Source organism: Lethenteron reissneri, chromosome 18, assembly GCF_015708825.2.
Source record: "Lethenteron reissneri isolate LAM-NWPU_2019-01 chromosome 18, ASM1570882v1, whole genome shotgun sequence".
Classification (NCBI taxonomy): Eukaryota; Metazoa; Chordata; class Hyperoartia; order Petromyzontiformes; family Petromyzontidae; genus Lethenteron; species Lethenteron reissneri.
This window is the reverse complement of record NC_083796.1, coordinates 1,486,533-1,504,394: the sequence shown is the minus strand read 5'-3', so window position 1 is coordinate 1,504,394 and position 17,862 is coordinate 1,486,533. Positions and strand designations below refer to the sequence as shown.

At 55.1% G+C, this 17,862-nt stretch overlaps 1 protein-coding gene and 1 long non-coding RNA gene across 2 annotated transcripts in view; one reads left to right on the top strand and one right to left on the bottom strand.

Moving 5' to 3' along the window:
- Nucleotides 1-13,468, top strand: part of NNT (nicotinamide nucleotide transhydrogenase) — a 32,967-nt gene extending 19,499 nt beyond the window's left edge. Inside the window, 8 exon segments of the mRNA XM_061553409.1 lie at nt 3,592-3,825; nt 4,515-4,675; nt 6,772-6,951; nt 7,242-7,401; nt 8,134-8,215; nt 8,378-8,496; nt 9,963-10,078; nt 10,907-13,468. Of these exon segments, the coding sequence (XP_061409393.1) occupies nt 3,592-3,825; nt 4,515-4,675; nt 6,772-6,951; nt 7,242-7,401; nt 8,134-8,215; nt 8,378-8,496; nt 9,963-10,078; nt 10,907-11,056 (1,202 nt within the window). The 3' untranslated portion in view covers nt 11,057-13,468.
- LOC133343576 (uncharacterized) lies at nt 465-2,807 on the bottom strand. Its single transcript, XR_009755261.1, has 3 exons — nt 2,465-2,807; nt 1,045-1,144; nt 465-629 (listed from the first exon to the last, which is right to left on the bottom strand). It is a non-coding gene; the product is annotated as an uncharacterized LOC133343576 (long non-coding RNA).
- Nucleotides 13,469-17,862: the final 4,394 nt, after the last annotated feature.

Here is a 17,862-nt window from a genome sequence, read left to right as displayed (position 1 = left end):
AGGGGGGCAAATAAATATAAAGCAGTACCAAAAACCCTGTTTACTACTTGAATATAAATTTTGATGATCTTTATTTACATTTCAGACCAAAAGAAGTACCAAAAAGCATGTTTCCTACTTGAACATAAATGCTTCTCTTTTATATACATTTCAGACCAAAGTACCAAAAAGCATGTTTCCTACTTGAACATAAATTTTGCTCTTCTTTCTTTCTGGCCAGCAAATTTCTCAACTACTCTCTGATTAAAGTCAGTCATCTCCGTAACAAGTCTCTTTTCCATGGACAGCAATGTCAGTGCATTCAGCCTCTCCTGGGTCATGGTGTTTCTGAGAAAAGTTTTTATTCGTTTCAAGGTTGAGAAGCACCTCTCAGCTTCAGCCGTGGTCATGGGTGTGGTAATGATAACTTTTAGGAGAGTCCCAGTTTCGGAAAAGCCTTCTTCGAGATTATTCTCCATAAACAGCTGGAATAGGTCCACAGCACCACGGCAGGCTCTGAACTCTTCCTTGCTGTAGATGAGACTGAGCTCCGTCTTCAGCTTGCTTCCACTGAGCATCGGGTACGCTTTCATGGTGCTGCTCAATGCATCTTCAGGAAAGGTATCCTTGTACTCATCAAACCTGTCCCCCTGCAACAAGGTGGCACAGACAAGGTGGTCTGTGAAGGAGAAACGCTCCCTAGTGTGTCCCAGGATTGTGTCACAGACCTATAGAGATAATTAAACAAATAGATATATAAATGTAGACCACTAATTGTCACAGTTGCAATTACTTTCAAAAGAAAAATAGAGCCATTTGAGTTTTTGTCCCATACAAGACTGTAGTTTTTGGTGGCTTCAAATTTCATTTGATCATTTATTTTTATGTTGCCAATTTATTATTTTTGGGATGCTATTGTATATTAAAATTAAGATTTTTGTTAGGATTTATACCAAACTAAAAATGTTTTCTTGAGTCTGTAGAATATGATATGTAGGCAGGACATCTCTGCAGCACAACACTAATGTAAAATGGTATTTTGACTGATTTCTATAACAAACTCACCTCTGCTGCAATCCTTTCACGGTCTTCCGAACTGAGCGCCCGGCGCCTCTTTGTTGGACGAGAACCACTGCTTTGCTCACCAATGGAGTGGAGAGAGTTTCTGCAAAGGACAACGATAATTTATTATAATTTTGGCAAAGGATAAAGAGAGTTAAAAATGAAAGAGAAAGCAAATAATGATCATATTACAGGAATAAAGTTACCTGATCTTTTGGATTTCTTGTTGGAACTGTTGGATGCTCACTTTGATATGGGCTGAATCAATGTTCTTTTTCTGGAGCTTGGCATAGAGGAAGTCTACATGTGGCATGATGTGGTGATAAAGTTCCAGAAAGAACTTAAAATCCTCATCCTCCAGTAGCATGGCCAGGGCTCCTGCTTCTCTGACAGTATTGAGGTCGAAGTCACCTGAGTCTTGTATGCTCTCAAAACAGTGAATGAGATCCTCTCTGTGCTCAAAAACAGTATTAATGGCACGGCTATGAAAGTTCCATCTGATGTTGCTGGATCTTGGCAGTCTATGGGCAACCACTTTATCCAGAAAACATGTCCGCTTGGGTGACTTAGAAAAAAAGCTGACAAATCCACCAATGTTAGAAAAAAATATTCTCGTCTTGGATATGTGAGACGTGGCCTGTTGCATTATCAGGGTGAGCTGATGTGCGTAGCAGTGGATGTAGTGGGCATTTGGGTACACATCTTGTATTTTTCTCTGAACACCTGCAGTGGCACCCCTCATCACGCTGGCCCCATCATATGCCTGGCAGATGAGCTTACTTTTCTGATCCTTAGGAAGGATAGAAGCAAGACGCTCTTTTAGTGCAGTAGCAATGGACTCAGCTGTAGCTGACTGCAGAGGGATGAACTCAAAAAATCTTTCCTGCACGTTATTTTTGTCGTCGATGTAGCGCAGCACAAGCACAAGTTGGGACTGTGTGGCAATATCTGTTGTTTCATCTGCCTGGATTGATAAAAAACTACTTGTCTGGACTTCTTTGATTATTTCTTCTCTTGTAACAGACAACATACAGTCCAGTAGCTCGTTATGTATAGTTTTCGACGTTCCCTTAAATACAGTAGCACTGTCAAGGTGCTCTTTCAATGCTCCATCAAGAGAGGCAACAAAATCCACCAACCCGCGAAATATACCGGGGTTATCTGAGCTCTCACTCTCATCATGGCCACGTAACGCCAACTCAAATGCTCCACAAAATTTCACACAGTCTATTATCCTGGACAGTATGTGTCGATTTTTTGTCACCTCTTCGTTGTGCCTTCTAATGCCAATCCTGTAGCCTTCATCTAGTTGTTCAGCAATGCTAACTCTGCCCAAAAACGTTAGTTTCATGCTATTATCAATATGGCTGCGGCTACTTTCATGACGTTTGTATTTGTCAGAGAGATGTTTGAGGTCTCTTACCCCCGTCGTTGTCCACAAAACTTCAGTGCCGACACTTTGAAATAAAAGACAGGGAAAACAAAAAAGAGAATTGCTAACATCACATCCAGCCAGCCACCTCCGTTTCTCATAACAAGCGCGGGTGAAGCTTCGTGTGTAGCTTCGTCCTCTGTCACTGGCCTGCTGCTGGATTTGTAAATCGGGTTGGTCCGGTCCGAGATCCTTTATCTTTTTTATTTCTTCCAGCGAAAGCCTTGTGAAAGGGTTTTTTTGTAAATAAATTACAGAATTTGGATGAACTGCTGCCATTGTTTACACAAAAAATTTGATCAGCCTAGCAAGTGTCGAAGTGGTGTCGCCTGCGCACTCGCAGTAGTGGCCCAGAGCGTAAAGTTGAATGACAGGTGACGAGAACCAATCAGATTGGATAAAATAACATGTATCCAATTCTGATTGGCCAGGGACGCAACGACTTGCGCCCTGAGGAGAATCTTTAAGAAACCAATTAGAGACCAGCTTCAGGTCACATGCTGTCCGAAAATTTAAAGTCTCACATAGACATCCATTTGTCCGGCATCCCGCATGAAACACATTGAAAAACATAGAAAATAGTTGACCGATTAAAGCCAGTTTTTATTAAATGCTGAAGCTTTTCTTACTACCAGCCGGCACATCGTATGAAAAAAATATTTTATGTATTTTTATATAATTTTTGTATATGTATATTTCTTGAATCTTGATGGGGGCGGCGCCCCAGCGCCCTCTATTGACAAGCCGCCACTGCAGTCAACACCCTGTATACGCTTACAAACAAGAATTTTAATAAAAAAATGCTTAACTCGCTACACTCGAGAACCCAGTTTAATCACGGGTGTCGATATCCTGATTGAACCCCAGATCTCAGCGGCATTCTCACTTTTATTTGCATCCTAACCGGTCCCGTAATTTTGTGTCTCTTTCTTTCCCCTCTTCCCCTATTCCCTCCTTTTCACCCCCCTCTTCATCCCCCACAATCTCACTCCCTCACCCGTCCGTGCGTGGTGCCTCCCCACTCCCGATTCCACTCTCACCTCTCTCTGCTGGCTTACCGTCTCATCCCTCCCACTTTCTCACCTCCTCCTCTTCCTCCTCTCCGCGGAAACCCCCAGGCCTGACCATCGCCAAGCGCATCCAGATCTCGGACCTGCCGCAGCTGGTGGCCGCGTTCCACAGCCTGGTGGGGCTGGCGGCGATGCTGACGTGCGTGGCGGAGTACATGATCGAGTACCCGCACCTCGCCACCGACCCGGCCGCTGGCCTCATCAAGTCCGTCGCCTACCTGGGCACCTACATCGGTGGCGTCACCTTCAGCGGCTCGCTCGTGGCGTACGGCAAGCTCCAGGGTGCGTCCCCGCGCCGCGAAACTCCTGCCCGTTCGCCCGCTTGCTCGATCCCCAACTGACCCGAGTTCACGCACGGACGGGTGCGCTTTAGGGCCACGTGAAGTGTAGGGAGGCTCGCCTGTCAGGAGGGTCATGGGACAGGTCCGTGACGTGCACCCATCTATAACAACAGCAACAACCGCCATTCGCCACTAAGTAGCGGTGACGTCACCACGGCGCTTGTGCCAGGCTATGTGTACATGTATGTATACGCATGTGCACACACACGAAGCGCGGTTGAGTCTGAAAAATGTTCCTTCAAGAAAGAATTTGCAATCGAATCGGCTTGTGTGTGCGTGTATGTATGTGTGCGTATGTACGGATCTCATACCCTGGCTTGGCCAGAAGAAGGCAGTACAGCAATAATGTGGACTCGACCTCTTCGGTCCATATGGGATGGAGTGTGTATCCCCTTCGCATTTGTGGGTTTTCACAGGGTGCTGCAGTTTTCTTTCACATGTAAACGCTCATTAATTGGCTGATAACACCTCAATATAGAGCACCTCAGGGCTTTAGCAAATGTTGGCACCGGCTCACTTCTTGGCTGCCTGGCCCACTCGTCTGTGGTTCTTCCTCGTACCTCCGTCACTGCAGCGGCGGTACAGCCTTCAAAGTGAACTTTGTTGTTGTTTGTGTTTCGCACATGCCAGGCGTGCTGAACTCGGCCCCGCTGCTGCTGCCCGGCCGGCACGTCCTCAACGCCACGCTGATGGCGGCGAGCGTGGGCACCCTGGTGCCCTTCATGCTGGACCCCAGCTACGCCACGGGCCTCACCTGCCTGGGCACCGTGTCCGCCCTCTCCGCCGTCATGGTGGGCGCCGGCCGCTCCCCTTCCTGTCACTGCCGCCCCCCCTCCCCGCCGCCTCCACCCACCACCCTTACCCTCCACACGTTAGCCCTCCGCCAAACCAAGTTGATCAGTCCGTCGGAATACTTTATTAATAGATTTAAGCGCAGCCATAAACCAAACTTTTTATTTCAGCACATAAGGCCCACTGAGCTATATAGCTCTTTTGCAGAAGCAACCTTGCCAAAAATGATAGCTCAGCAAAGTGGCTTATTACGTGGACATTTATAGCAGCCAAATACTCTAAAACACATGTTTATAAATGTGGAGGTAAAAACCGGAGGACCCAGAAAAAAATCCACACGACCATGGGGAGAGAGACACGCAAACTCCAAATATACAGCAGGCATCAGGGTCAGGATCGAACCCACGACCTATATACCAGGCAAAGTAGTTAACATCCCGCCACTGCGGCGCCCTAATAATGTACATGTGTCACGCGCACAGGGGCCCGTTCACTCCAGAGGCACATGTAAACCACAAGACAAGTGGGAAAACAGCCAGAGGCTGCACTCCCAACACACAGGCAGACAGACGCACACACTGTTGTCGCATCACCGGTTCTGTCTTTAGATTCGCGGTCGGTGAGGACACCACCGTTGAACTGACATTGCACGAATATCACACGTAGGCTTCTACAGCCACCGCTATATTCGTAACTGCCTCTTTTGGGTGAGATCATGGCGTAGTGGACAATGGCAATATCTAAACTTATATTTGGAGTTTACGCATGTCTCTCCCCGAGGTCGCGTGGATTTTTCTCCGCGTCCTCTGGTTTTTCCCTGCACATTTAGAATCAACATCACTCGTTTAGAGTATTTGCCTGCTATACATTTTCACGTGATAAGGCACTTTGATGAGATATCATTTGTGGCCAGGTCGCTTCTGAAAAAAGCTATGTAACTTAGTGGGCCATTACCTGGACAAGATAAAAATAATTTTAGTAACCCTCCACCACCCAACAGAGCCAAGCGGATCGAGTTGTCACGCCGTGGGCAGGTGTGCCCAATGTGTCTTGGGCATCTCAACAAACATTGCTCCGTTTTGGCAGAAAAACCCAAACTGGTTGGGGGCGTTGTTGCGCTACAAACCCGGCGACCCCTGTCCCGATTCCCGCACGTAATTGGTTTCCAGTGGCGATGTTGGAGCCGGTCCTGTGCCCTCGACTAGGTTGACTCGGCCTCAAATGACTACTTGGTACAGTGTGTGAATATCAGCATTGGGGGGATACACAGGCGGGCAGGAGCATGGAATTGGCCACACCACCCCCCCTCTGCCGTGCCGGCCTTCATCGGTGCTGGAAAAGAGTTTCTACTCCAACAATCTGTCAAAGGCTACGCGGAGAGGAAGGATCTTTGTCTTTACCTATTCATGAGCGAGTGTGGGCGAATGAACTGCCTATTTATGAATCAATGTGTTCCGTATGAATGAACGTATGGTGTATTCATGAACGCAGTTCTCCATGAAGTATTCATTGTGCTTGCGGCTGTTGTGTATTTATGAATGTGGAGTCGAGTGAAATTTCCCAGTATCCTACTCCTCAGCCTGTTGTGTATTTACGAACCCATGATGTATTTATGACTATCACTTTGGTTGTATTGTGTATTTATAAATGTGCTTTGCGCTTATTTTTCAATCATGAGATCATAACTCTGGCTTGTCATTCGTGAACACAACGTTCAATGCGTGTTATTTATGTGTCAGTTGTGGTGTCCTGTGCACGCTGTGTTCTCGAATTAAACTTTACGTTTAGATATTTGAGGAACGGGGCATCGTGTGTTCCGTTGACGCATCGTGTCCAGTCGACGTTCTAGCAACGGAGTGGATTCTGGATCGAAAACTAATTTCTTTAGAACTGCCTTTTGTATTTAGTTTGTTGTCCTTCCCAGCACCTCCGATTAGCACAGTTGGCTATGAAAGAAGTTCAACATACATACATACGTCGTACTTAGATTAAGGTGCCGAACTTGATTCAGATTGCACCCCCACCCCCTTCACATTACCGCTGACCCTTTGCCCCCTGACCTTGCCGCCCCCCCCCCACCTCACCCCGCGCACAGGGCGTGACCTTGACAGCCGCCATCGGCGGGGCGGACATGCCGGTGGTGATCACGGTGCTCAACTCGTACTCGGGCTGGGCTCTATGCGCCGAGGGCTTCCTCCTCAGCAACAACCTCCTCACCATCGTCGGGGCGCTCATCGGCTCCTCGGGCGCCATCCTCTCCTACATCATGTGTGTGGTGAGCAGCCCCCGCTCGCCCGCTCGCCTGTTCAGCCCCCTCGCTCGTTTCTCCGCTCGCCCACCCTTGACGATTCAGGACGTACACCCAAACTGGATCTTTTCTCGCGATCTCCGCCGGTTCCCGTGGCCATCTCCCGCGATGCCACCTCCCGTGCGGCGACGCGGCGGCGGATACCAGCTCCCTGCGCGCACCGCTCGGCGTGACGTAGACGTCGCCTGTTGCCGGGGGTAACGTGTGCCCCCCGCACCCCGCTTTCCCCCCCCCCCCCACCCGCCGCTCCGGCCCAGGCGATGAACCGCTCGCTGGCGAACGTGATCTTGGGCGGGTTCGGAACGTCGGCGACAGCGGGCGGGAAGCCGATGGAGATCACGGGCGTCCACACGGAGGTGAACCTCGAGCAGACCGTGGACCTCATCAAGGAGGCCAACAACATCATCATCACGCCCGGTACGAGGCCTCTCCCCCGCCCGCGCGTGTCTCGGTGCGGCACGTGGAGGCTGTCACTGGGAGGCTGCTGTGCGTGTGTGCGTGTGATCCCCATTGAGAGGAGCAGGTAGCCCGCTACAATAGCGAGTATTGTAGCGGATTAGCATGGTGCACTACAAACCTGGTGACCCAGGTTCGATTCCCGCTCACAGTCGACATCAGTGATGATTATCTGAACTGGTCTTGCGCCTCCCCTAGGTCGACTCAGCCTTAAATTAGTACCTGGTACGGTGTGTAAAAACATCGTCACTAGGGAATCAAAGGTGGCCCGGTGTGATGTCGGCCACCCACCCCCTCGAGTGCCGTTCTGGCTTTCATAGGTGCTCGCTAACAGCACTTGCCCCAACAGTCTGTTAAGGCTATAAGGGTGTCTTTGTTTGATCTTTCAGTAATTGGCCCTTGTGATTTTTGAAATTTGGAAAATTTGGACCTTGACGCCAGCACACAATGGCCTAATCGTGTCGAACGATGTCAGGGCATCTTTAACATCCACTTTCAATACAACGAGGGTGGCCTGCGGACTTGGAACCGCGAGCCTCTGCAACAAGCGGGGAACGCGCTTCCGTTGGGCAACGTCACCGCCCCATGATGCTGATGAGGATGGCGGTGATGATGAAGATGGTGGTGGTGGTGGTAATGATGATGAGGATGGTGGTGGTGATGTTGATGTCTGTTGCTCGTGTGCCCGAGCAGGCTATGGCCTGTGCGCTGCTAAGGCGCAGTACCCGATCGCCGACCTCGTGAAGATGCTAAAGGATAGTGGAAAGAACGTCCGGTAAGAGGCTCACGCACTCGCTCGCCCACTCGCTCACCCAATCATCCGCTCGCCCACTTGCCCGTTCGCCCACCCAACACCACGTGACGCTCCGTGACACCGTGATACACCGCGACTTGTCTCACCGTGACACCGCCGTGTAACTCTGCGCTGTTCCGCCAGGTTTGGCATCCACCCGGTGGCGGGCCGCATGCCCGGACAGCTCAACGTGCTGCTGGCCGAGGCCGGCGTCCCCTACGACATGGTGCTCGAGATGGACGAGATCAACGACGACTTCCCGCGTACGCGCACACTCGTACACACAACAACAACAACCGCCATTCGCCACTAAGTCGCAGTGACGTCATCATGACACTTGTGCCAGGCGATGTGTACGAGGTCACGGGGCAGACCCAGGTGCCACAGGTTCGACTGACTGAGATCACTGGCTGATGCACCACCTGTGCCCCCTACTGTGACAACTTGCTGTGCCAACTTGCTGTGCTTTAGCCACCCGGCGCTCCGCTCGGTGTTGTGAGTGTCGCTTCTCCGAACTCTGTTGTTGTTGGAGGGCGACTGCCTCCAACTGCCCAGTAGCGTCCTTCACGAGCCTCCTCCACTGAGGCCAATCTTGACACCGCTGGTACCAGTCATCGGCAAGTCCACTCAGCTCCACATCCTCCTGTACCACATCACTCCATCCCTTCTCTAGCCCGTGCCGCGCCCGTTTTACCCCCTCGATCCGGCCGAACTAAAGCTGTTTGGGCATGCGGTGATTGGGCATGCGGGCTACATGTCCCAGCCAATGCAGCCTTTCCTGCTGGAGGAGCTCACCGATGGGACTTTGTCCAGGTCTTTTGAGGAATTGTGAGCTTCTCACACAATGTTTCTAACCGGTGGAGATGTTCCATTAGGGGGGTCCACGTTTCGTGTACACACACACACACGTAACAACACACGCGCATACACAAACGCATACACACACGCGCATCCACACGCGTACACGCACGCACTTACACAGACGCATACACACGTGTGCACACAAAGACAAATATCCCCTGTATAGCCTTAACAGAATGTTGGGGCAAGTGCTGTTAGTGAGCACCTCTGAAGGCCGGCACTGGCACACGAGGTGGTGGGTGGCCAACACCACGCCCGGTCGCTTTTGTCTCCCAAGTGGTGATGTTTACACATCGCATCAGGTACTCATTTGAGGCTGAGTCGACCTAGAAGAGGCCCAGGATCGATTCAGATATCGTCACTGGTGTTGGCCATGAGCGGGAATCGAACCCATGTCCCTAGATTCATAGCGCAGCGCGCTAACCACTGCACTACAGAACAAAGACAAAGATCCCCCATATAGCCTCAATAAACTGTAGGGGCAAGTGCTGTTAGCAAGCACCTATAAAGGCCAGAACGGTACACGAGGGGGTGGGTGGCCAGCACCACGCCCGACCGCCTTTGTCTCCCTAGTGACAATGTTTACACACCACACCAGGTACTCATTTGAGGCTGGGACCGGTTCAGATAATCGTCACTGGTGTTGGCCGTGAGCGGGAATCGAACTCGGGTCGCCGGGTTCATAGCGCAGCGCGCTAACCGCTACACTATCGCTCCCCACCACTACAGAACACACACGCATACACACACAGATGCGTGTACACACACACACGTGTACACACACGTACACGGGTACACGACACCCCCTTTCACGTGCCGTGCCGGCCTGAACGAGTGCTCGCTAACAGCGGTCTTCACTAACGCGCAGACACGGACCTGGTGCTGGTGATCGGCGCCAACGACACCGTCAACTCGGCGGCGCAGGAGGACCCCAACTCCATCATCGCTGGCATGCCGGTGCTGGAGGTGTGGAAAGCCAAGCAGGTACGGTAACCGCACGGCCCACAGTCCCCCTCCACAGCGTCACCACCACCAACTGCTGGATGAAGGTGTCACCAAGCTGGTCGTTGCCACCGCAACGTGTCACCACCCCGACCACCCAATACCGACACTTAGCACAGCATCGCTTACACATGTATGCATGAATACTGAACGTTTAGACCAAGTGCCTCGGCCAATATTTATGGTACGTGGAACTTCTTTCGCACCGTACGTAGCCAACCGCGCTAATCAGCAGGTGCGGGGGAAGAACAACAAACACACAAAGCATCTCGAAATAAATTGGTTTTGAATCCACCAAGAGCGTCAACACTGACATGGCCATTAATGATACAACACCAGACCCCGTTTCTGGGTTGGGGTGCAGTCGTTGGTTTTGTTTAACCAAGGGGGCAGAGACCAGGCAAAGTCTCAGTCAGTGATTTGGATCACCAAACTCACCAAATATAGAGCTTAAACACACGTCCACAGCGATGAAGCAGGGCAAAAGCAACCGCATTGCATTAAAAACACATCTATAGCCATGCACAAACACAAATCGGCGATAAATAAAATGTCCTGTTACAAAGGTTGGCTCGGACAAATTACTTCATAAATCCGTTCATAGTTCAAAGTAATCAAAGTTACAGACACGTGATACTACCATAAACACGAGCACCCTCCGCCACTACCGGCACAAAAGACTCCGCCGCCAACACGGTCGCCACGACCCGTCGCCACGCCGGTCCTCACCGCTGCGCCATCGACGCTCACCCCAACGGCCGCCCTTCCCTGATCGCGCGCATCCTTGCACGGGCGTGCGTACGTGTGCAGGTGATCGTGATGAAGCGGTCGCTGGGTGTCGGCTACGCCGCCGTGGACAACCCCATCTTCTACAAACCCAACACCTCCATGCTGCTGGGCGACGCCAAGAAGACGTGCGACGCTCTGCAGTCGCGCGTGCGCGACGCCATCTCCTCCTGAGCAGCCCCTCCGCCGCTACCACCATCCCCCCCACCCCCCCACTCGTGCCACCCGCCCCCCAACCCCCCTCCTCCCCCTCCTCCCCCTTCTCCTCCTCCCTGGGAGAGCGGGCCCGGCCTCACCGGGCCCGGCCTCACCGGGCCCGGCCTCACCGGGCCCGGCCTCACCGGGCCACCCGGACCTCGGTCGACACTTCACCGGCGCGAGTACCATGCGCTCACGGTGGTGAACGTGGTCACGTGTTTGCGGAACGGACGGGCATCTTGAGCGTCGCATCGCGGTCCCTTTCCCCTTGTAAGGCGAGGAAGCGGGGGGGAGGGAGGTTGTGGGCATGGGTGAGGCTATCGCGCCGTAGAGCGCTCTCGATGCCGGGTGCGGTGGCGCCGGGATTTTTCACCGATGAACTCGAATTGTGTTCACGCCCCCACCCGTGCACCCTCCCACGCACCCCCCCCCCCCACCCCCTCGCGCACACCCCCACCCCGCCCCCCGTCAGGTTCTGTCCACCAGGCAGACAGAGTCAGGCTGCCAGGTGACTTGTGCCAAAATTGACTGTCCAGCATTCATTTCCCGTGCCGCGCTCACGGGCGTCGAGGCAGGGCCCGGCGTCGCCGCGGCTGCTGCCCGTCGCTCGACCGACCCGGCTCCGGTTTCTACCGCAGCGAGCGGAAACACGAACACGATTGTGTTTATTGCGGTTGTTGTTGTTACCGTTTCTTTTATTGTGATTGTAGCCGACGTACCGTGCCGTTCCTTTGAGCTCTTGAGCGTTTCCCCAATGGGGTTTGCACATTGGGAAGGGCACCTCCATTAGGGGCCTTCCTGGCTCACCAATGGGCCTTCCTGGCTCACCGAGGACTCTCAGGCATCGTCGTCGGGAGCTCGGTTTTTCAAGCCTCTCGGCCGCCTCGTTAAGGGACGGGTGGAAGGGGTGGAGGGAGGGGTGAGGTGTTGATAATGAGCGGCTCCGCACAACTTTTTCTGACCACGGTCACCCTCGAGGAGGCGTTTTATTTATTTCAATCGCGACGATGCACGTCCTTAGGAGCACGTCGGGCACACTCACCGGAATAAGCGTGGCTTGTCCAGCAATCCAGCATCAGTGGATTGAACATAGCTGCTGGTGGCAGAGGCGGCGGTGGCGGCAGCGGCGGCAGCAGTAAACAGAGACCAATAAAAACCCACAGTGCCTAGGGGAAGCAGTGTGCATGCGGGTCCCGAACCAGCAGGAACTCTTCCTTTTTTTATTTTAAAGTTCTCAAAACCGTTTTAAATATCAGCCTCGCCACCGCCGTTGCCCGCGTGGTTTTTAACCGGATCCGTTGTTTTGTAAACGCATCTCGTGGCCTAACCCCGTGGGCCCCGCGCCGCTGCCAGCGCCAACCCTCCCTCGCCACCCGCGTCGTCTGCGCGTGGTTTCTAGTCGACGGCCAACGCAGACCCTCGCTCGGAGATCCCTGCACGCTCACCGGTGCCACTGGTCCTTTGCCGTCTGTGGTTTTTTTGTCGGTTGGAGCAGGGGGGGGGAGTGGTCTCGTGGGCCCCGCCCCCCGTGGTGGTGGCGGTGGGGAGGGTCTTCGGTGTCCAACTTTGCCGATGTGTGCCGAGGATGAACCTGGCTTCTCGCTCTGCCCCCTTTCACGTCACCCGACACGAGGCCAGGCTGGGATCAGGGGTTGTGGCTCTGGACCCTGGCTCGGAGTCGAACCCCAGGTCAACCCGACGTGAGGCTAGTCTGGGTTATTGCTATAAAGTATAATTCGCCCTCGGTCAAATTTGACCGATGTTAACGTGGGTCTGATTCGACTTGCAACTATTAACAGCCCCGGTGCTAACTCTCCTGTCAATGTGACCCCACCCAACACTCGGATAGACCTGGCCAGGGCTACAACCAGCCCTGTTCCCGGTGCTAACCGTGACACATCCCAATGCTGCATTAATCAGGATCAGGGCTACAACCAGCCCTCTTCCCAGCATACCCGGGGCTAAACCAGCTTAGGGTTTTGAAAAACCCTTTTCCTGATGCTAACCCCCCCCCTCCCACTTACCAAAACTCAGTCCAACACGAGTTAAACTGTGTCGTGGCTATGACCGAGTTTTAGCCCCAACTAAAGCGAGGCTAAACCAGCTTAGAGTGAATGACCCCATTCCTAGCCTGAACCCTGACCGCTGGGCTCACACGAGGCCGGGCTGGGCTAGAGCCATGCCCTAGCCCAGCCGCGGACCCTGAAGCCAGCCTGGCTCCCGTGCGCCAGTTTCTGGGGTAGAGGCGGCGTGGCCTCAGGCGAGCTCGAGATTCCAGATTGACCCTCGCGCCGGACCCGTCCGTCTCCAGGCCCTGCTGCTGCTGCTGCTGCGTTAACGAGGTTCACGTTTTGTGATCGCAACTTGAATAAAAACGATCGCGCACGGGCCCTGTCGCGTGGCTGCTTGGGTTCGAGTGGTGGTGATAGTGGTGGGTGGTGGTGATAGTGGTGGGTGCGAGTGGTGGTGATAGTGGTGGGTGATGGTGATAGTGGTGGGTGGTGGTGATAGTGGTGGGTGGTGGTGATAGTGGTGGGTGGTGGTGATGATTGGTGGGTGGTGGTGATAGTGGTGGGTGGTAGTGGTGGGTGAGAGTGGTGGGTGAGAGTGGTGAGTGGTAGTGGTGGGTTGTGGTGATAGTGGTGGGTGGTAGTGGTGGGTGAGAGTGGTGAGTGGTAGTGGTGGGTTGTGGTGATAGTGGTGGGTGAGAGTGGTGAGTGGTAGTGGTGGGTTGTGGTGATAGTGGTGGGTGGTAGTGGTGGGTGAGAGTGGTGAGTAGTAGTGGTGGGCGGTAGTGGTGGGTGGGAGTGATGCGTGAGAGTGGTGGGTGGTAGTGGTGGTGATAGTGGTGGGTGCGAGTGGTGGGTGGTAGTGGTGGTGGTAGTGGTGGTGATCGTGGTGGGTGAGAGTGGTAGTGGTGGGTGCGAGTGGTGGGTGGTAGTGGTGGGCGGTAGTAGTGGGTGGTCGTAGTGGGTGGTAGTGGTGGGTGGGAGTGATGCGTGAGAGTGGTGGGTGGTAGTGGTGGTGATAGTGGTGGGTGGTAGTGGTGGTGATCGTGGTGGGTGCGAGTGGTGGGTGAGAGTGGTAGTGGTGGGTGGTAGTGGTGGGTGCGAGTGGTGGGTGCGATGGAGGGAGAGAGCTCGCAGTTGTGGTTCGTGGTGGCTCTGGGTTGAGGCTACGAACTCCGCTCCGGGTTTGACGAAGTGATTGACAGCACGAGGATGTGGATTCATTGAGAAATTGAAATGCAAGTGGCAGCGGCTTCATCAGTGCGTTCTCACATAGACACCCATAGAGCGCCATTGCCTCGCACAGAGACCCGTAGACTGGCATAGCATCGCATAGAAAGCCATCAAATCACCGAGACCCGAAGACTCGCATTTAACCCGTCGAGTTGTCATGCAACTTGGGAATTGGCGCCAGCATGGGAGGCAGGGTGGGAGACTCGGGATCGCTCGTCCTGTGAACGCCGAGTTGTATGTACCTTGAACTTCTTTCGCACCGTACGTGTTAATCGGAGGTGCGGGAAGGGCAACACAACTAAAATATACAAAAATCATCACTAAATAAATGAGTTTTCGACCTAAGCTGTGTGCGGACGCCGCATTGGCTGCGAGTTTCAACGGCCGTGGGTGAAGTAGCCAGCCGGGGCGTCGTGGTATCGACCACCTCTGTACCCGGACGACGACTCACCTGGGCGTACTGGGCGACCCGACACAAGAGAGAGAGAGAGGTTTACCACGGCAGTGCCGGCGCTGATCCGCGCCAATGCGCTTAGCCGCGCGCCCCCAGACCCCGCGAGCACGCGGCACGGATTCCGACGGGGATCACGGCGCGCGCGCTCGGCCACGCGGTGGAGACTCGCGGCGCGAACACCCGCGGCGGTCGGGGGCACGCCTCGCACGTCGGGGGCACGCCGCGCACGTCGGGGTGACGCCGCGCACGTCGGGGGCACGCCGCGCACGTCGGGGGCACGCCGCGCACGTCGGGGGCACGCCGCGCACGTCGGGGGCACGCCGCGCACGTCGGGGGCACGCCGCGCACGTCGGGGGCACGCCGCGAACGTCGAAGTTCCCACCGTGTGGGCCATGCACAGGACGACGTCTGGACTAGCGCTGCTTCGCGAGCACCTTTGAAGAAGGCAGGAACGGCGCGCGATGGTGTGGGTGGTCAGCACCACGCCCGGCCGCATTTGTGCCGATGTTTTACAAACTGCACCAGGTACTCATTTCAGGCTGAGTCGACCTAGGGGAGGCCCGGGTTTCGGGTTCGTCGCGCAGCGCGCTAACCGCTGCGCCCCCACCGCTCTCCGTGCATCACACGCTCGCACGCACAGGGCAGGCCAATGTCTCTGCAATGTTTATATTACTCCCCCCCCCCCCCACACAGACACACAAATCCGCGCACGAGTCCAGTCTCGAGCGAGCCGTCCAAACTTCCCCTTGCCCCCACGCCGAACACGAAAGGGGCGACGCATCGCTCAGAGCGGCGCTCTGCGACACCGTCTCGGCCATCGTGCCTCTCTGGGCACCCACCACAGTGACACGGGGCGTCGGTTTCGCCGCGGTGGCTATCAGATGTTAACCACCTCGCCTCGTGTACAGGAGGTCGTGTGTTCGATCCCGACCCTGACGCCTGCTGCTGTATATTTGGAGTTTGCGTGTCTCTCTCCTCTCATCATCATCATCACGGTGGCTAGGAGATGTTAACCATCTCGCCTGGTGTACAGGAGGTCGTGTGTTCGATCCCGACCCTGACGCCTGCTGCTGTATATTTGGAGTCTCTATCTCTCTCCCCGTGCATTTTTTCTCCGGGTTCCTCCCGTTTTTTCCCCTTCCACATTCAGAATCAACATCACGCGTTGAGAGTATTTGGCAGCGATACATTTCCACGCGATGATGAAGCCACTTCGTTGAGCCGTCATTTGTGATGACCAAGAGCGATACAGCTACAGTGGGGCCTTACCTGGTCAACTTTTTGTAAGTTTAGTTTTGCCCCCTCCCGCCAGCCCCTCCCCCCGCCAGCCCCCCCCCTCCCCGCCAGCCCCCCCCCCCCCGCCAACCCCTCCCCCCGCCAAACCTCCCCCCGCCAGCCCCCCCTCCCCGCCAGCCCCCCCCTCCCCGCCAGCCCCCCCCCCCGCCAACCCCTCCCCCCGCCAGCCCCCCCCCGCCAACCCCTCCCCCCGCCAGCCCCCCCCGCCAGCCCCCCCCCCCCGCCAGCCCCCCCCCCCGCCAGCCCCTCCCCCCGCCAGCCCCCTCCCCCCCGCCAGCCCCCCCCCCCGCCAGCCCCCCCCCCGCCAGCCCCCCCCCGCCAGCCCCCCCCGCCAGCCCCTCCCCCCGCCAGCCCCTCCCCCCGCCAGCCCCCCCCCCGCCAGCCCCCCCCCACGCCAGCCCCCCCCCCCGCCAGCCCCTCCCCCCGCCAGCCCCCCGCCAGCCCCCCCCCCCCGCCAGCCCCCCCCCCCGCCAGCTCCTCCCCCCGTGGTTCTGTGGGTCCCAGCCCCGAGGCGGCCCCCTGGCCGGCTCGAGCCCGGTGCTGCGCGTCACCGCCGTCGTGCTGACCCTGATGACGTCACCTTCTGCTCGCCACTGCGTGGTGGGTATTGGATTGTGCTGTCCGTTCGCGGGGTCGTCGTTGTTGGTGTTGTTTGACGCACGGCGGGTGGAAGATCGATGCGGGCCACTTCGAATTCCTCAGCCTGGTCTACGAATCCTCGTCATGGCCTTGCCCCACCGCAGCTTGGCACGCTTGTATCCTGCCAAGTCGCCTTCTCGCCCTCCACGTGCTCAATATTGGCTGATTTGTTCAGTCCCTCCTCCTCCTTGCGCTCACTCCACGCCCCCCCCCCCCCCTTCACTGGAACAAACTGCCCCCTCCACATCAAGCGGTCACCTTCGCTCACGAAGTTTCCTCTCCGCACTCGAAGCTCACGCTTATTGTTACGCCCGAGCTCACCCTCATAACCGCCATATCCTCACGACACGGCTCTCACTCATTCACCCCCATTCATTCAATCCCCCGTCATGGTTTACCGTCATCAATTTCGCTTTCATCGAATTTCAGGCACCATCACGGATGTGCCCCCATCGCTTCCTCTCATCTGTTTCATTTACCTCGTCTTCACCATTACAGTCACATGCTGTACCGTTGTTCATTCTATATAAAGCCGCCTTGGTTAAGGCGCGAGATTCATGATTAGAAGTCAAGATGAGGTCCACCGATGGGCTGGCACCACCACCGCCGCCGTCACCGCCGCTGTGCGTACTGCAGGCCACGCTCCGAGTCCACTGCACTCAACTCTCTGAACCGAGTTCTAAAACTAGTTTTTGTTAATTTGACCAGGTAATGCCCCACTGCAGCTGTGTAGCTCTTTTGCAGAAGCGACCTGTCTGTCACAACTAATCGTGTGGAAATGTACAGCAGTGACATTCTCTCAACGGGTGATGTTCATTCTAAATGTGGAGCGAAAAACCGGAGGACCCGGAGAAAAATCCACGTTGCCACGAGGAGAGAGACACCGCAAACTCCAAATATACAGCAGCAGCAGCAGGCGTCGTCAGGGTCGGGATCGAACCCTACGCCCTCCTGTGTACCAGGCGAGGTAGTTAACATCTCCTAGCCACCGTGGCGCCCCATTTCTGATGTCGCTGCTGCTGAAGCTGTGTTGGCAGTGGCGGACTAGCCACACCGATAACACCAAATGCGCTCGTCAATAAAAACTGGTCGTTCTGTTAAAATGAAAAATATATATAAAATTAGGCGACGCTGCGGGCAATAGGCATTCT